The sequence below is a fragment of the Phocoena phocoena genome, chromosome 2 (assembly GCF_963924675.1).
Source record: "Phocoena phocoena chromosome 2, mPhoPho1.1, whole genome shotgun sequence".
NCBI classification, from domain to species: domain Eukaryota; kingdom Metazoa; phylum Chordata; class Mammalia; order Artiodactyla; family Phocoenidae; genus Phocoena; species Phocoena phocoena.
Window position 1 is genome coordinate 35,720,934 of NC_089220.1, and position 17,953 is coordinate 35,738,886.

The window sequence follows — 17,953 nt, forward strand, 5'->3', positions numbered from 1 at the left end:
CTTTCCCTCTTGGAACACTACAGCGTAAGAAACCTGGGCTATCCTGCTAGAGTAGCCAGATAGAAGGGAACCAGCTGATGGCCCCAGCTAACCACTGAACATGTGTTAGGTCATCTGGACTGACCAACCACGATGGAGCCACCAGATGGCTGCAGCCACATGAGTGACCCCATACATAATTAGGAAAACAGCCCAGCTAAGGCCAACTGAAACTGAATAATCAGGAACAAATAAATGTTTATTGGTTTAAGCCACTATGTTTTTATTTTATATATACGCATATATATAAAACATTTTATGTTATATATAAAACCCCAATTTCTTAAAAAAATTCAGTAAGAAAACAAATAACTTAATTTTTAAAATAAGCAACAAATTTGAATAGATACTTCACCGAAGAAGATATATGAATAGCAAATAAGCACATGAAAAAAACGCTCATCATCGTTAATCATCACGTAAATGCAAACTGAAACTATGAGATAATACTACACATCTATTAAAACATAAAGTAAAAATAGCTGACAACAGCATGTGCTAGCAAAGATGAGAGCTATAACTCTCAAGCACTGTGAGTGGGAATGCAAAATGGTACAGGTACTCTGGAAAACATTTTGCACAGCTTCTTACATAAAGTTAAAATGCACTTTACATATGACCCAGCCATTCCACTCCTAGGTATTTACCCAAGAGAAATAAAAACTCACTTACACACAAAAACTTACAGGGCAAATGTCTGTAACAGCTTTGTCCATAATTGCCCCAAAAATGGAAACACTAATAACATCTTTCAACTGGTGGATGCATTTAAAAACAAACAAGACTGATACATGCATACTGTGGAATGCTACTCATCATTCAAAAAATTTTTTTTAATAAAATGAACTACCAATACACAAAGTAGCACTGATGAATCACAAGTATATTACGCTAAATGAAAAAAGCCAGACTCAAAAGGCTACCTACTGCATGATTCTATTTATATAACATTCTGCAACAGGAAACAAACATAGGACAGAAAACAAATCAGTGGATGCCAGGGACAGAAAGTTGGAAGAGAATTTAACTACAAAAGGGCACAACAGAATTCTGGAGGGAGAAAGAATTCTTCTATAATTTGATGGTGGTACTGGTTACATGACTATAAGGATTTGCCAAAATTCATAGACACGTATGCTAAAACAAGTGTATTTTACCATACAGAAATTATTCATCAATAAGGCAGAATTAAATATACATACAGATACACATGTACACACAGAGATACACGCAGCAACCTCCCATACATCGTATTAAAACGTTTGTATCCCTCAGAGTAATGATTTTCAAATTATTTTCCTAAATTTGTAGTAGTATCAACAAAATTAGCAAACACTGGCTAGAGGGTTGGGTAAATGCTTTTTAAAATTATTGTCCTGAATCTTAAAAATTGTAGTTTCAGGCTTCTGGGTTACTTTCCAATTCTAATCCACACACCATATCTCAAAGAAATGACCTAGTTTACAGACATCTGAATTAATCCTTTATAGTCTACCTTCTGAACATACTTTCTCATAAGAAAAAGACACAGAAAAGTATGAAATATTACAATAAGGGGAAAAAAGAACACCAATGCCACTAGTGCCTCCACTGCTCTTCCTTTTATGTCAGGGGCTCTAAAATAATAATCTCTTTGAATAAAACACAAATGGCCCTACCAATAAAGTTGATGGAAAGGTCTGAAGAGGTTTTCTTCCCTAATTATTTACATATTTTCCTGAAATTATATGTGTGTGTGTGTGTGTGTGTGTGTGTGTGTGTGTGTGTGTGTATGGGCTCATTTTCTCCATCTGTACTTTCAGATTGTATTTATGATGTTATAGAATGACATATTAAATGTCTCAGCTCTTAGAAGTTGTCTCTACATTTGCAGTAGTTGAGAATTTAATTTTTTGCCAACATGAAAGACTATAAAGAAAGTGACTTCAGAGATCCAAAGATTATTTTGCAGAAGGAACAACTCATATTAAAGGCAAGCTTTCCTTCACGCAATAGAAGCAAATACTTGGAAGTCAGACAAGTCAAGTGAACTATCAATATTTAAGTTGAAATTAGGAAAAAAGTGAGCAATTTTTTATTAGCCTAAATTGTTAAGAGGCAATATGTTTTCAAGGAGTAAAACTCTCATAACATAGAACGAGATCTTAACTACAAAGCATACTCCAAAATCAACTACTCTTGCTGATCTCCTACGTGAGATGTTTAGTTGAGATTTCTGAATCATTTACTTCTCTCTGGTTTCTATTCAGAGAGGCAAAACCGTTCATCAGACCCCTGGCTTTCCACGCATACTGCCAGGATTCAAAGTAAGCTCCATCATTTGTGAGAAGTGTGACCTAGGGAAAAATTAAATCACTTAATATCCCATTGATTCCTCATCTGTAAAATGGTTATGAAAACAGAACCAGCATCCCATAAAGAAGCTGTGGAATTCAATGAGATAATCCATGCAAAGTCCTTGGCACAGTACCTGACACATAACAAACTCTCAATAAATGATAGCTATGATTACTAACCTCCAAATTATCAATCTTTGGTTCCCATAACAAATGATTAAGACTCTACTGAAAGACCACTCTCTCCATGATCCTTCCTCCCTGGCTCTCCCCAAAAATAAAATAAAATGATACACAAATTCAAGAATTTAGCTGTCCACTTTCTAATTCCTACGTACTTTGTATTTTCCTGAACGGTACTACTACGCCTACAAAACAGGGCTGATGTTTCATTCATTGAAACAGTAAAACTCTTAATACCTAGCACAGCCTTCCACAGAACATAAAGAGATCAAAATGATATCATGGTGAGAAAATGTTATGGAACTAAACAAAAGGAAAGAACTGAGTTCTAAATAAAGAGTTGAAAGGCAGTGAGGGAAGGGAGGCTCCAAGGGTGTATGACACTGCCAAATACATTCTTTCGTCACAGAAGGCTCCTCGGCCTCCACAAAATAGCTCTCTCCCCTTCTTCTCCAACTACTCTGAAAGTTCTATGCACAACAGAACGTTTCCACTTTCGACTCCTCAATGTATATTTTTCTCAAAAAGAAATGAATTTGTGCTCTTTTTTCCTACACTAACTTCCTTTAGAGTCAATTACCACCTCTAGACGACTCTCACCTCTTCATCTTCTCAAATCTCCGACCTCTGTCTTGAGAGACAGCAAGCACTAAGTATACAGTCACCTTCATATTTAAGTATGAGGAATTAGAAGATACTAGATAATTTCTAAATTCAATAACTTTGAAAACAAATATAGAGACTATCTATTTAACACTATGTTCACTTGCTTCCTGAAAATAAAAGTCTTTGTTTTTCCCAATAGTTGATGACGTCTAATGCACACATGTTACTTTTTTTTTTTTTTTTGCTGCACCACGGCTTGTGGGATCTTAGTTCCCTGACCAGTGATTGAACCCAGGCCCCCGGCAGTGAAAGCGCAGGGTCCTAACCACTGGACTGCCGGGGAATTCCCCATGTCACATTTTTTTAATAGACTGGAAGTAACAATTATAATAATTCTCTAGATTCCAGACACAGTTGTTTTAGTTAAGAATGAACGTTTTCATTTAATAAGTTATAGTTAGACTAACTCAGCCTCTCAATTATTATGTGTTTGTTATAGTCCATGATGAAAATTTTAATATGTACTACTTTAAATCATACAAAGTTTATATTTATCAAAATTATCAAAATGCTGAAGATAATTTTAAACAAAATATAAGTAAATTAAATGGCATAGTTTTTCTATATTAAAATTCATAGGCAAAATAAGATTTGCCATTATAGAGTAACTCTCTATGTTAAATACATAGAGATATCACTAGCACAAAAAGTACCTTACTAAGATATTTAAATTTTTGCAAAAATAGAAGTTTACAGAAATCATTAAGTATTTTTTAATAGCTGACTGAAGCCTTGCACCTAAAAACAAAGTACAATATTTCACCATTCTTCCCTCAGTTTTTTAGAACCTACCGGAGAGATTCAGCCATTCGTCTCAAGTCTTCATTTTGCTGTTTTAAGCGTTCAAGCTTTGCCAAAATCTTGGACAGTTCTCGGCTAGAGTGATCAGGGTGGTCATTATCTCGTACCAAGTGACCACCTATATAAAATAGCAAGGTCCCCCAGGCAAAAAGAATGAGCATAATCCAACGCCAGGAACCAGTCCATGGCCGCATTTTCAGAGTTTCAGTTCACTCTCCTGGGTTCCTGGAACTCAAGGAATTGAAAACATCGTCACTATTTCTAGCGAGTGCAAAGGTAGTAGCCTTCTGTTCTTTCAACACATGATGCTTCAGACAAATTAGTCTCTCTGGTAGTCCTGTGGTGACTCTTTCCAAGAGATCCTCCTGGTGGTATGAGTAGGAAGCTTTACTGTCCTGTGCTTCATGGACTCTACACGCTGTGGAAAGAATAAAAAATGTATTTAAATTAGTTAGGATATGTAAAATGGCATATGCTGAGATTCATGGAGTTAAAAGAACCATATTGGTGTTGACTAGCCAACTGGCTGGCAAATAATGTAATTGCCTAAAGTAAGTAAAAAGCAAAAGCTTTTAGGTCTGCATATTAAATCAAGGCAGTACCAGATACATTAATTAGCTCTAAGCCCGAAAGTCCTCCAAATGCCATCATCACTTCTCCTTCTAACAACACTGTGCAACAGCACATATACGGAGATTAAAAGATTGTTATCTTTGAAAAACCACTCAAAACCAAACAAAATGTACTCAACTACATATTCTGGGCTAATGTTTCCATTATCTCAAACTGAAACATGTTCTCTGCATGAGTGAATTCATTCTTACAAAATCTCAACTCCACCCCACTCCATCTCACTGCTCAGCTGCCATTACACCACTTAACTCTGCAGGTGACAGGCATATTGTCACTTTTAGGAAAAGTTCTAAAAGTGGCATGTATATTAGCCAAGCAAAGGTTATCACAGCCATCAAGCAGCTGGCAACCACTCCAAACATCACAAGTAAAGGTTCATATGGATTATGGTAGATTATTCCTTTCTCAAATTTATTTAAAAATACCAACAATTGCAATAGAAGTCTAATACCAGTTAAATCTTAGTTATGGAGCATCTTAAACTACAAAATGGATATGCTTTCTCAGGCTTGGTTATTGGTTTCATTTGTCACTTCTCCATCATTAGGCTTAGAACTTCCTTTGAAAACAAAACAATTTTCTTGCCAAGGAGATCATTTGTAGGCAAAGATATAACTTTAATACCATTTGATAAGAAAAGTCTTATCTCCAGACACAGAGTTCCTTATAAAAGAGAAGAAAAGAAATAGTTTCTATATACAAAACTGAATGTGATGGGTACTTAACCACTAATAAAACAGTTATGAAAGACTAGATAGAAAAGTTGGAGAAGAGGTTTCAAAAATTAGAGCACAGGACTACCATTATCCTCCTTTTGAACCTCAAATCTCAAATGCTTTTAAATGGCCAAGTATTCAAAGAAAAGAAAATCTCTTCAAAGGAGTGTCCCAGAAACATTCTACTTCCTTCCCATTTATTCCTACACTATTTTCCTCATTGTTTCTGGTTTACACCAACTAAACAAAGGATGAAAAAAATTGTACTCACTGAGAATGTTAGAAAGCCAAATAAAGTAATAATCCAAAGAAAACTTGGTGTTTTGTCTTTTGTTTTAATATCTATTCTTAAGTCTAATGAGAACATTCTTTTTATTGACTCCACTGTTCATTCTGTCTCTTTCTCAAAATCCTTTCTCAAAACCCTATTCCTCTAATTTCAGGTAACCCCACTATTCACTAAACATAAGAATAATTAAAGTCTATTCAACATCTCAGGTATTCAACATCTCACAAGATCCAGTCATGTGAGGTCTACTTTTTATATTATATAGAAAAAATGCAGACATTCAGGGATTCTTGGTTAAAAAACAAATGAAAAAATCCACTCTGATGGTCTAAGGGATGGATTTAATTCAGTAAGTCAACAAAAGAAGTATTAACATTTGAGTTAATAATACTGTTTGTGACAACACATGCAACCCTGTAAAATGCTGTCATACCATATGCTGAACCTATAATGTATCCTAGCCAATTCTAAGCTACACCAGTAAGATATTAGAAATGTTTAATCTTTCCCTTCATACAAAAAGTTAACTTAGACAAGTGTGAAAAAAAAAGACAAGTGTGATAAAAACAAAAGTACAGAGTTTTCTAAACAAGAATCATTTCAATAACAAATAAGAAAAAGTTGTTCTATAACATTTTACTTAGAATTATAACAAAAAAATTATCATTAATATTCAAAGCCAGCAAAAGTATAATATAATTTGAACAGAAACAAGTTTAGAGAAACATAAATTTTGTTATACCAAGTGCTTTGGGATTTTATAAACCACCATCAAAAGTATCCAAGATATTAAATTACTATTTTTTTGCAGCAATATTGATAATGCATGAGTTATAAAGCAAGAAATTATTGTAGGAGCAAAACATGGTCATTTTCTTAATTAATAGCATCATTTTAACTCTGTTTTTAGAGAGATATTTCCCCAAATTTTGTTGTTCTTAAAACAATATTTTTAAAGGGATCAACGAAAATAAGCCAAGCTGAAAACCAAGCAGTTTTCTATGTAATTTTCCTTAGCACAGTTTAAAAGAGCAGGTATAGAATTTCTTCCTTATCCATAATGAATGCCTGCTTACTTACCTATCATGTTTACTGTTTATTTTTGAACCATGCCTGCTAAAATGTAAACTTCATGATTTTTGTCCATTTTGTTCACTGACATATCCAAAGTACTTAGAGCAGTATTTACAACTTAGTAATAAATATTTTTTAATAAATAAGTGAATGAGTTGAGTGAAGGATGTCATAATGGCATATGACATATGACACCGAATCTGAGAACTTATCAGCTTCAACTGCATTTTATGCCCCACTTAAGAAAGCAAATACAAATGTAGAATGTGAGACAGTGCTATTATAAGGAAAATAAAATCATTCAAAACTTTAGGATTTATTATTAACATATATTTTACAAGACAGCCTCAAATTATTAAAATAAACTGGTCTAAAAGGCCAATAAGTCGCAATCTTATGGTTACCCTTCAGCCATGAGAAAATAATTCTCTATGTCGTATTTTCCTCATTTAGAAGATTCACTCTGCAAAAACAATAGGATAACTGAAGGAAGTACATACAGCCTTTGATATGAAAGCCACTCAATTTATTTGTGAATGAATTTATTAGTGAAAGTACTTCAAATTTATTAGTAAAAATATTTCAACATTAACTACATGAGCTAATTTCTGACTAAAATTTATATAGCAGTATTTGCTAAGATTTCTTCTGAGTGGGTTGTTTTCTTTTCAAGTATTTACAGATTCATTCCTGTTTGAGATTCACATACTACCCTTCATCTGCAGAACAGTAAATGGATTGAAATGTGTCAGGTTTCCTTCTGCAAACTTCTTTAATTAGCAATACCACTTTTTTAAAGTAATAGGTATTTAAATGATTCATTTCTTTTGGTATTTACAGAGACTCTTTGGGTTATACTGTTTAATGTCTCTGAAACAAAAAAAATATGTAAAAAATATATGTAATTTTTCAAAGTAATTTCTTGAATCTGGAATCTAAAGCACATCATCAGTAGTAAGATCAGGAGCTTTAATGGAGTTATTATGAGGCTTACATGAATAAAGCATTTACAAGGCTTGGCACATAAGAGGTGCCCAAAAAAGGTAATTCTATTTTAATGTTGACAAAATACGCAGATTAAAAATATGGGTGCTAGAATCGGCAAAGTCTGAACTAGAGTCTTGGTTCTGCTATATCATAGTTAGGTAACCTCACTGAGCTTCAATTTCCTTATCTGTAAAATGGATATATTACATACTACCTCTCCCACCAAATACTGGGAGAGGCTTAAATAAAATAATCTGTGGGAAGCACTTAGCACACCAGTGGCAAACTGTTATTATGTCATACATATTAATACTGTAACATTATTTTAAGACACAGTTATAATATTTTATATAATTTATATACCATATGTTATTATAAGCAGTTTCTAAAATGGCTGTCAATGATTCCTGTGTCCCATATTCGTGCTGTTATGTAATCTGCTCCTCCAAGCGTGGGCTGGACCTAGTGACTTACTTCTTATACACAATAGAATACAGGGAAAATGATAGGATTTCACTTCTGAGATAAGGTTACAAGAGATATAAGCTACCACACTGTGAGCTGCCCTATGAAGAGGCCCATGTGGAAAGGAACTGATTCCTGCCAACAACCATGTGAGTGAACTTGGAAATGGATCCTCCATCAGTCAAGCCTGGACCACACCACTGTAGCTTGGTTTACATTTTAATTTTAGGTTTTTGGAAGACCCTGAGCCAGAAGATCCAGCTAAGCCATGGCCCAATTCCAGACCAACAGATAATAAATGTTTTTTAAGCCACTTAGTCTTAGGGTAATTTGTTATGCAGCACTAGATAATACACATGTCTAGTTTCCTACTAGGCTGAGTACCTGGTCTTCAATTCATGTATTATTCTGTCTGTCCCCAGCAAGCTGTACAAAGTCTGGGGCACAGAGTAGGCATCCAGGATGCAGGACAGAAATGAATCTTAATTACAGTTCCTTAATATCCTGCTAATATCTCTTACAAATACTATAAAAACTAAACTCAATTTATAGCAAATAAGAGATCTGGTAAAAGTATAATTATTAGTTTTATATTATACCAAAAGTCTGAAAGCATTTCTATTAATGTTTACTAAACAGACTTCTAACCATGAAAGAATAACTGGTATTGGATTTGTCCTCACATATAAACAACTAGAAAACTCATATATTCTTTGTTTTTTTCTTGTTTCTTTACAACCCTTTAAAAATGTAAAATCCATTCTTAGCTCAAGGGCTGTAGCCCAGATCTGCTCATGGGACCAGTCTAATGACTCCAGTCACAGAATAAAGGCTATGCTAACAAGATCCATAATAAAACTTAAAAACAAGCTACAAAAACAAGCTAAAGGTGATCCAAAAGTAAATTAATGCCTATCAAAATAAACTCAACATTCTTTAAAGAAAGACAATAAAATATAGATACTCAACAATATAAAGTTCACACTGTCCAGCAACTAATCAAAACTTACAAAGAACATGGAAAGAGATCATCCGGTGACGCAGGCACACAAAAACCTGCTAAAGGCTAAGGGTGGACTAGAATACAGAGCAAACACTCCACTCCAAGCCCCAAACCAAGAATAAGGCAGCCGTAGTCCACCACCTCAGGAGTTTTAAGTCTCTGCAAAAACAAGACAGACAAAATTTCTGCCCTCAAGAGGTAATATTCTAGTGGATTCCAATCACAAAGGGAAGTCACTAAAACAAGCCCCAGAGAAGCCTCTTCTTGCAACAACTAACATTCTGAGTAATTCAGCAGAAACTGAATATAAACCATATCACCTAATTACTTTCTTAGAAATAGTGTAATCATTCCATTAGAAGCAACAACGACGACAACAAAATGCAGTACCATTTACAACACTATCAAACTGACTTTTCTTATACCTAACATATAAGAAAATGACCAATAGCTACTTCCTTTAGCATCTGACTATGTGAAAATGATATTTCCAAGAATCACATTCAAGCGGCTTCACTTTAATGCTAAGGCCAAAAGATGGAATCTGTGACAACGTGTTACAGAATCAAATGACTAAGAGCCTGGACTGTTCTGCTGTGAACCATGTTCATTAGAAGATTGTCCTCTAAACGTAATACTAATTCAGTACTTATTTAAGTAATATAAATATGTATACCCTATGCAAAGGGAAATATAGCATTATATGTCAAATATTTGCATAAACATGCCCTTTGATGAGAAACTCCACTAGCAGGAATTTATGCATTTTAACACGTGAACAAAACATATCACAAGGGTATTCATTACAATGCTGTTCACAATAGTTCCAAACTGGAAAAAACATAATTGCCCATCAATAGAAACATGGTTGAAGAAATTATGAATTGCTTTTCCAGAAATATGTACTTTTTAACTATGATGCCAAGTAGGAAAATGTGGCCCATAACTAAGAAGAAAATCAGTCAATTTAAAACAGACCCAGAAGACAGAGATGATGATAATAGCAGATAAGGACACTAAAACAATTACTATAAATATGTGTTAGCATTTAAATTTTTAAAAATGAATACATTGATTAAAAGAAATAAAAACTAACAAACATCTATAATTTTTTAAAAATCTAAAAATTAAAAAATTCTCTGGAAATGATTAAGAGCAAATTAGATACTGCAGAGGAAAAGTTAAGTGAATTTGAAGACAAATAGAAAATCCTGATCACAAGAAAAAAATTACAACTATATATGGTGACATATGTTAACCAGATTTATTATAGTGATAATTTAACTATATATATATATATATATCAAATCATTGTGTTGTACACCTGAAACTAATATACGTCAACTTAGAAAAATTACCCAAAAAGAAAATTATCCAGGAAGAAAAAATCTGAAGGAGGTTTAATAAAAAAGTAAATTTTTAAAGCAACCACTGTTTACAGCACTTCAGATATTACGGTGTTCGACAGCTTTCAGCACAGTCACAGCACATTACAGTAACTGTCATCGTGAGCTAAAAACTGTTCAGGAGCTAAAACTCTAATAAAAGTCACCCATCAACATTAGCAAGAAAACAATTTACATTAATCAGCTTTGGAAATGTACCGGCATTCCCCATTTTTGCATTCAGTTTGAAAAAGGACTTCTCAGAACAAAACCTGTCTCAAACCTGAAGTAATGTACATTGAAAGCTAGCTTAGTCATGGGCATATAAAGAATTTCCAATGTATTTTTAAATAAAACCATAATTTGGAGGAGAAGATTAGTCACGGCGGGGTGGGGGAGGGAATACCTAAGTGTTAAAAAGAGTTTCAGGGGGCTTCTTATTGGAAAAAAATACAAGCAAGTGGGCAAAAGAACAACATCTTTAAAAGTGCTGAAATTAAAAAAAAAAAAAGTCAAAACTACACTTTGTTATCTATTGAAAATACCTTCAAAAACAAGAGCAGGTTTCTGTAAGTTTTCATTTAACTTGGGTAAATACCTAGGATTGGGGATTGCTGGGTCATATGGAAAACATACACTTATAATAAGAAAAGGCCAAACGGTATTCCAAAGCAGCTGCATCATCCTGAATTGTTACCAGGAACAAATGAGTGTTCCTGTTGCTTTACAGTTTCTCCAGCATTTGGTATTTTCAATTTTTTTTAAAGCAATTCAGATAGTTGTGTAGTGGTTCAATCTGGTTTCCATTTGCATTCAATTTCTCTAATAACAAATGACATTAAGCATGTGATCATCTATTCATGTGCTTATCTGCCAACCATATAGCTTCTCTGGTGAAATGTCTACTCGGATGTTTTGTACATTTCTATATTACATTGTTTACTTTTGAGATTTAAGAGTTCTTTATATATTCTTGACACATGTCTATGATCAGATGTGTGACTTTTCAAATATTTTTTCCCACTCTGTCACTTGCCTTTGCATTCTCTTAACAGTGTCTTGCATACAGCAAAAAAATTAATTTTTTGACAGAATAAAAAAAGTTATAATATTTTTAAATAGATTTGGGTTTTTTTTAATAGATTGTGGTTTGAGTATTATATCTAAAAATTCAATGTCAATCCAAGGTCACATATATTTTCTCCTACATTTGCCTTAAGAAGTTTTAGTTTTAGGTTTCAAAGTTAAAAATACACTTGCCCAGGATTCCCGCTCCTACCTAGGTATCACCTCAAGAAAAATGAAAGCTCATGTTCCCACAAAAACTGGTACACAAATGTTTATAGCAGCTTTATATATAGACAAAAATTGGAGGAAAAATCAACATGGTCTTCAACAGGTGAATGAGAACATTCATTTATCAAAACAAATGATCATGTATCAAAAACAAAGGACTACTACTCAGCAAAAAAAAGGAACAAGCTAGTGGCTCACTCAACAAAATAGGTGAATCTTATGAAGAGCCCAGAGATAAATCCATGCACATATGGTCACCTTATCTTTGAGAAAAGAGGCAAGAATATAAAATGGAGAAATGATAGCCTCTTCAATAAGTGGTGCTGGGACAGCTACATGTAAAAGAATGAAATTAGAACACTCCCTAACACCATAAACAAAAATAAACTCAAAATGAATTAAAGACCTAAATGTAAGGCCAGACACTATAAAACTCTTAGAGGAAAACATAAGCAGAACACTCTATGACATAAATGACAGCAAGATCCTTTTTGACCTACCTCCTAGAGTAATGGAAATAAAATCAAAAATTAACAAATGGGACCTAACGAAACTTAAAAGCTATTGCACAGCAAAGGAAACCATAAACAAGACAAAAAGACAACCCTCAGAATGGGAGAAAATATTTGCAAATGAAGCAACTGACAAAGGATTAATTTCCAAAATATACAAGCAGCTCATGCAGCTCAATATCAAAAACACAAACAACTCAATCCAAAAATGGGCAGAAGACCTAAATAGACATTTCTCCAAAGAAGATATACAGATTGCCAACAAACACATGTAAGGATGCTCAGCATCACTAATCATTGGAGAAATGCAAATCAAAACTACAATGAGGTATCACCTCACACCGGTGAGAATGGCCATCATCAAAAACTCCACAAACAATAAATGCTGGAGAGGGTGTAGAGAAAAGGGAACCCTCTTGCACTGTTGGTGGGAATGCAAACTGACAGAGCCACTATGGAGAATAGTATGGAGGTTCCTTAAAAACTACAAATAGAACTACCATATGACCCAGCAATCCCACTACTGGGCATACACCCTGAGAAAACCATAATTCAAAGAGTCATGGGGCTTCCCTGGTGGCACAGTGGTTGAGAGTCCGCCTGCCGATGAAGGGGAAACGGGTTCGTGCCCTGGTTCAGGAAGGTCCCACATGCCGCAGAGCGGCTGTGCCCGTGAGCCATGGCCGCTGAGCCTGCGCGTCTGGAGCCTGTGCTCCACAATAAGAGAGGTCACAACAGTGAGAGGCCCGCGTACCACAAAAAAAAAAAAAAAAAAAAAAAAAATCATGTACCACAATGTACACTGCAGCTCTGTTTACAATAGCCAAGACATGGAAGCAACCTAAGTGTCCATTGACAGATGACTGGATAAAGAAGATGTGGCACACATATACAATGGAATATTACTCAGCCACAAAACGAAACAAAGTTGAGTTATTTGTAGTGAGGTGGATGGATCCAGAGACTGTCATACAGAGTGAAGTGAGTCAGAAAGAGAAAAAAAAATACCATATGCTAACATATATATATGGAATCTAAAAAAAAAAAAAAAAGTGGTTCTGAAGAACCTAGGGGCAGGACAGGAATAAAGATGCAGACGCAGAGAATGGACTTGAGGACACGGGGAGGGGGAAGGGTAAGCTGAGACAAAGTCAGAGAGTGGCACTGACATATATATACTACCAAATGTAAAACAGATCGCTAGTGGGAAGCAGTCGCATAGCACAGGGAGATCAGCTTGGTACTTTGTGACCACCCAGAGGGGTGGGATAGGGAGAGTGAGAGGGAGATGCAAGAGGGAAGGGATATGGGGATATATGTATACGTATAGCTGATTCACTTTGTTATACAGCAGAAACTAACACAACATTGTAAAGCAGTTATACTCCAATGAAGATGTTAAAAAAAAAAAGGGTGAATCTTAAATGCATTTTGCTAGGTGAAGAAAGCTAGAACCAAAAGATACATATTGTGTAATTCATTTATCTAACATTATGGCAAAAGGAAAACTACAGGGTGAAAAAACAGATCAGCAGCTGCCAAGGACTGAAGCTGTAAGGAAGGGCTGATTATCCAAGGGGCTCCAGGGAAAATTTTTACACTGATGAAACAACTCTAAATGGTACTGAAGAAGGGCACATTATCTCTGTGGTATTCAACCCACAAACCCATAATTCCAGTCTAAAAATGAGAAAAAATACCAAAAAATCCCAAACTGAGCGTCATCCAACAAAATACCTGAGCCAAATATACTCTTCAAAACTATCAAGGTCATAAAAAACATGAAATAACGAAGTAACTGTCCCAGATTAGAGAAGACTAAGGAGACACGGTATCTAGGATTAGATCTTGGAAGAGAAAAGGGACACTGTGGAGAAACTGGTGAAACCCAAATACAGTGTGTAGTTTAGTAAGTAATATTGCACCCTGTTAATTTATTACTTTTTTTTTTTTTTTGCGGTATGCGGGCCTCTCACTGTTGTGGCCTCTCCCGTTGCGGAGCACAGGCTCCGGAGGCACAGGCTCAGCGGCCATGGCTCACGGGCCCAGCTGCTCCGCAGCATGTGGGATCCTCCCGGACCGGGGCATGAATCCGTGTCCCCTGCATCGGCAGGTGGACTTTCAACCACTGCGCCACCAGGGAAGCCCTAATTTATTACTTTTGACAAATGTATCAGGCTATGTAAGATGTTAACATTAGGAGAACCTGGGCAAAAAGTATATGAAAACTCTCTGTACTTTCTTTGCAAAGTTTCTACAATTCTAAAATTATTCCAAAATAAAAATCTTTTAAAAGATAAAGGCAAAATAAATACATTTTCAGAAAACAAATGCTGAAAAAAACTTGTTGCCAACAGATACATTCTACAAGACATATTTAAAGGGATGCTTTTCAGGCTTAAAGAAAATCATGTGGATGGAAACTTGAATGTAAACAATGAACAAATTTATGAGCAGGTATAAGTGAAACTTTTTCTCATTTTTAATTTCTTTTAAAATAAATTTGATTCAAAAAACAAAATACATTTGATTCTTTAAAACTAAAATAACAAATACTATAGGGTTTGTAACAATGTCATAAGATGTATGACAGGCAGAAAAAAGGATATGGTTTTTTAATTTTTAAAAAAATTTTAAAAATTGATTTCTTTATTTTTGGCTGCATTGGGTCTTCATTGCTGCATGCGTGCTTTCTCTAGCTGTGGCGTGCGGGCTTCTCATTGCGGTGGCTTCTCTTGTTGTGGAGTACGGGCTCTAGGTGCATGGGCTTCAGTAGTTGTGGCACACAGCCTCAGTAGTTGTGGCTCGCAGGCTCTAGAGCACAAACTCAGTAGTTGTGGCGCACAGGCCTAGTTATTCTGCGGCATGTGGGCTCTCCCCCGACCAGGGATCGAACCCATGTCCCCTGCATTGGCAGGCAGATTCTTAACCACTGCACCACAAGGGAAGTCCCAAGAAAATGGTTTTAAAGTCCCTACGTTATACTTCAAGAAGTGTGAAAGTATTTGAAAGTTTGGTGAAATACGTAAAAGCTTCACATCGTAAATTCTATCAATGAAATATAAAACAGATAAACAATAGAGGGAAAAAAATCAATGAAACTAAAAACAAATTCCTTGAAAAGGTCAATAAAATTGATAATATTCTAGATGAACTAATCAACGGGAAAAAAAGAAGACATAAGCTGCCAATATAAGGAATGAAAGAGGAAGCATCACTACAGATGCTACAAAAGGATAATAAGGAAATATTATGAACAACATTGGGTCAATAAATATGAAACCAGACTTGAAATGGATAAATTTCTTAAAATAAACTGCCAATGCTCAATCAAGAAGGAATAAATAACCTGAATAGCCACAGAGCCTTATATCTATTAAAGATGATGAATGTGTATTAATAAACCTTCCCACAAAGAAAACTCTAGGCCCACCTGGCTTTATGTGTGAATTCCACCAAATATTTATAGAAGACACAACAGCCACTTTATTAATGAATCAAAAATTTGAAAAAATCCAAGTGTCTAACCAACAGCTAAATGGATAAGTAAACGTAACACATTCATATAAATGGAATATTATACAGTACGAAACAGGAACAAACTACTGATTTACACAACATGGATGAATCTCTAAAACATGCCTGGCAAAAGATGTCAGGGACAAAAAAAGAATACACATTTATATGAAGCTCTAGAACAGAGAAACTAACATATAGTGACTAAAATCAGACCACTGATTGCCAGGGAACAAGCAGACAACTGATTAAAAAGGGGAATGACAGTTATAAGAAGGTATAGATTTAAGAAAAATCATCTAAGTGTACACTTAATATATGTACATTTTATTGATGTAAGTTATGCTTCAATAAAGTTGAAAAATCATAACAGAAAATTTAAACTATCTCCATTTTGTGAATATAATTGAAAATGTCAATAACTGAAGGATGCCAATTCATTAAATGGCTAAATTATGTGCTTGCATTTTGAGTTTCAATGAGACAGATTTTCTTCAGCAAAATCATCATTGTACATTCCTACTTTTAATGAAAAAACCAGAAGTAACTATTCTACACATATGATCAACTTCAATCCAAATGTTAATGTGAAAATTTTATCTTTTACACATTTCAAAGTGAGAATCAACTAAAATAACTAGTAATATAATTAACAAACTATACTGAGACTGTTCTGAATCTTCTTCGTAGCCTTTTTCTCAAAGTGAAAGAAAGCATCATAAATATTCAAATAATAATGATTCCTTAGATTGTAATAAATATCTACTATAGTTTAGAGTTATCATCTTTAGAAGAATTTTTTAACAACTGGAAAGAATAAAAAGCAAATCATTGTTACAGAGTGCTTCTTAAAGTAATTCAATGTAACAGAATAAACTGAAAATTTCAACAGAAAAATAAAATAATTTATTCAGCAAATTTAATGAATGACTACTATAATGTAGCAAAGGTTAAGCATGACTGTTATATTTTAAAGGCATCAGGTTGATAAAGAGAAATATAAATGAAATTTTTAGAGAAAAGCTATTTATCAATTACAAAGTACAAATATTTAAAGAGCCCTATGCATATATAATTCAAGTCAATTCTAAATTAATATAGGTCCAAGACTATATATTTAAATATCTTCTCAACTGATCTCAGTTCATTTTCAAATTAAGTACTGTTGAAGAACTTATTTAAAATCTTTCTTACTGCCCAGCCTCCATATATGGGAAAAGGGCAGTAATAAAATTGTTTATTAATTTAAGAAAGAAGTAGGAAAAAGCAAGTAAAAACAGTATCATAAATTAAGATGGTCCTTTCATGCTAGTTGAAATCAACTTATCTGTATAGAAGCAATTGGTGAAATAACTAAACTGATGTGTGGAATGAAGGGAGTAAGGCAGGGGAGGAAGGAAAGAGAGAAAGTGAGGGAAGGGAAAAGCATGGAAGGGAAAAAGAGGGAAGGGCAGGAGAGGAAAGAAAAGGAAATTTTTATAAAGCCCCTACCAAGATTTTAAAATTCAATTTTCATTCATTACTTAGAGAGTCATCTATCATACTCTCATTGTATGCTTATCAGTAAGGTCACAGTATATACACATATGAACTTAAAATGCCAGGTATCTTAACTACATGAGCACAAAATATTAATTCACTGAGACCAGCCAATATCTTAGAAATTAATCTTCCTAGTTATGAAGTACAAACACATAACCACATTTATGAGGTTTCTATCAGGAGCATCTCACTCACCTTAACTCAAGATAACACACCAGGTTGTGTTTACTGATGCCATTAATTTATACTATTCAAATGGATCCAGAAATCTGGCCTTTGCATCTGTACCTTCCACCTTAAATAAATCAATACCGCTGAAAAGTGGGAACACTAACAAATTCAAATAAAATGTATATCTTACCATTTCATCTGGTTATGAAGTATATACATAATATACACTCGATTGGCAACATCATATAGTAGAAAGAGCAACCATTTCAAATCAATCACTGGCTATAAATATACGGGCAGTTTACCAAACTACAAAATGGTCACTTCACTTAATTGTGA

General features: G+C 34.5%; 1 protein-coding gene across 2 annotated transcripts in view; it reads right to left on the bottom strand.

The window, feature by feature from the left end:
- Window positions 1-17,953, bottom strand: part of FUT8 (fucosyltransferase 8) — a 261,338-nt gene that overhangs the window by 151,825 nt on the left and 91,560 nt on the right. The window contains exon 2 of one of the 2 annotated variants that reach the window (XM_065871019.1): window positions 4,017-4,443. In XM_065871019.1, the coding sequence (XP_065727091.1) occupies window positions 4,017-4,219 (203 nt within the window). In that variant the 5' untranslated portion in view covers window positions 4,220-4,443. Of the gene's footprint in view, window positions 1-4,016; window positions 4,444-17,953 lie in introns of those variants that run through there. The other variant, XM_065871018.1, reaches the window with a different exon arrangement.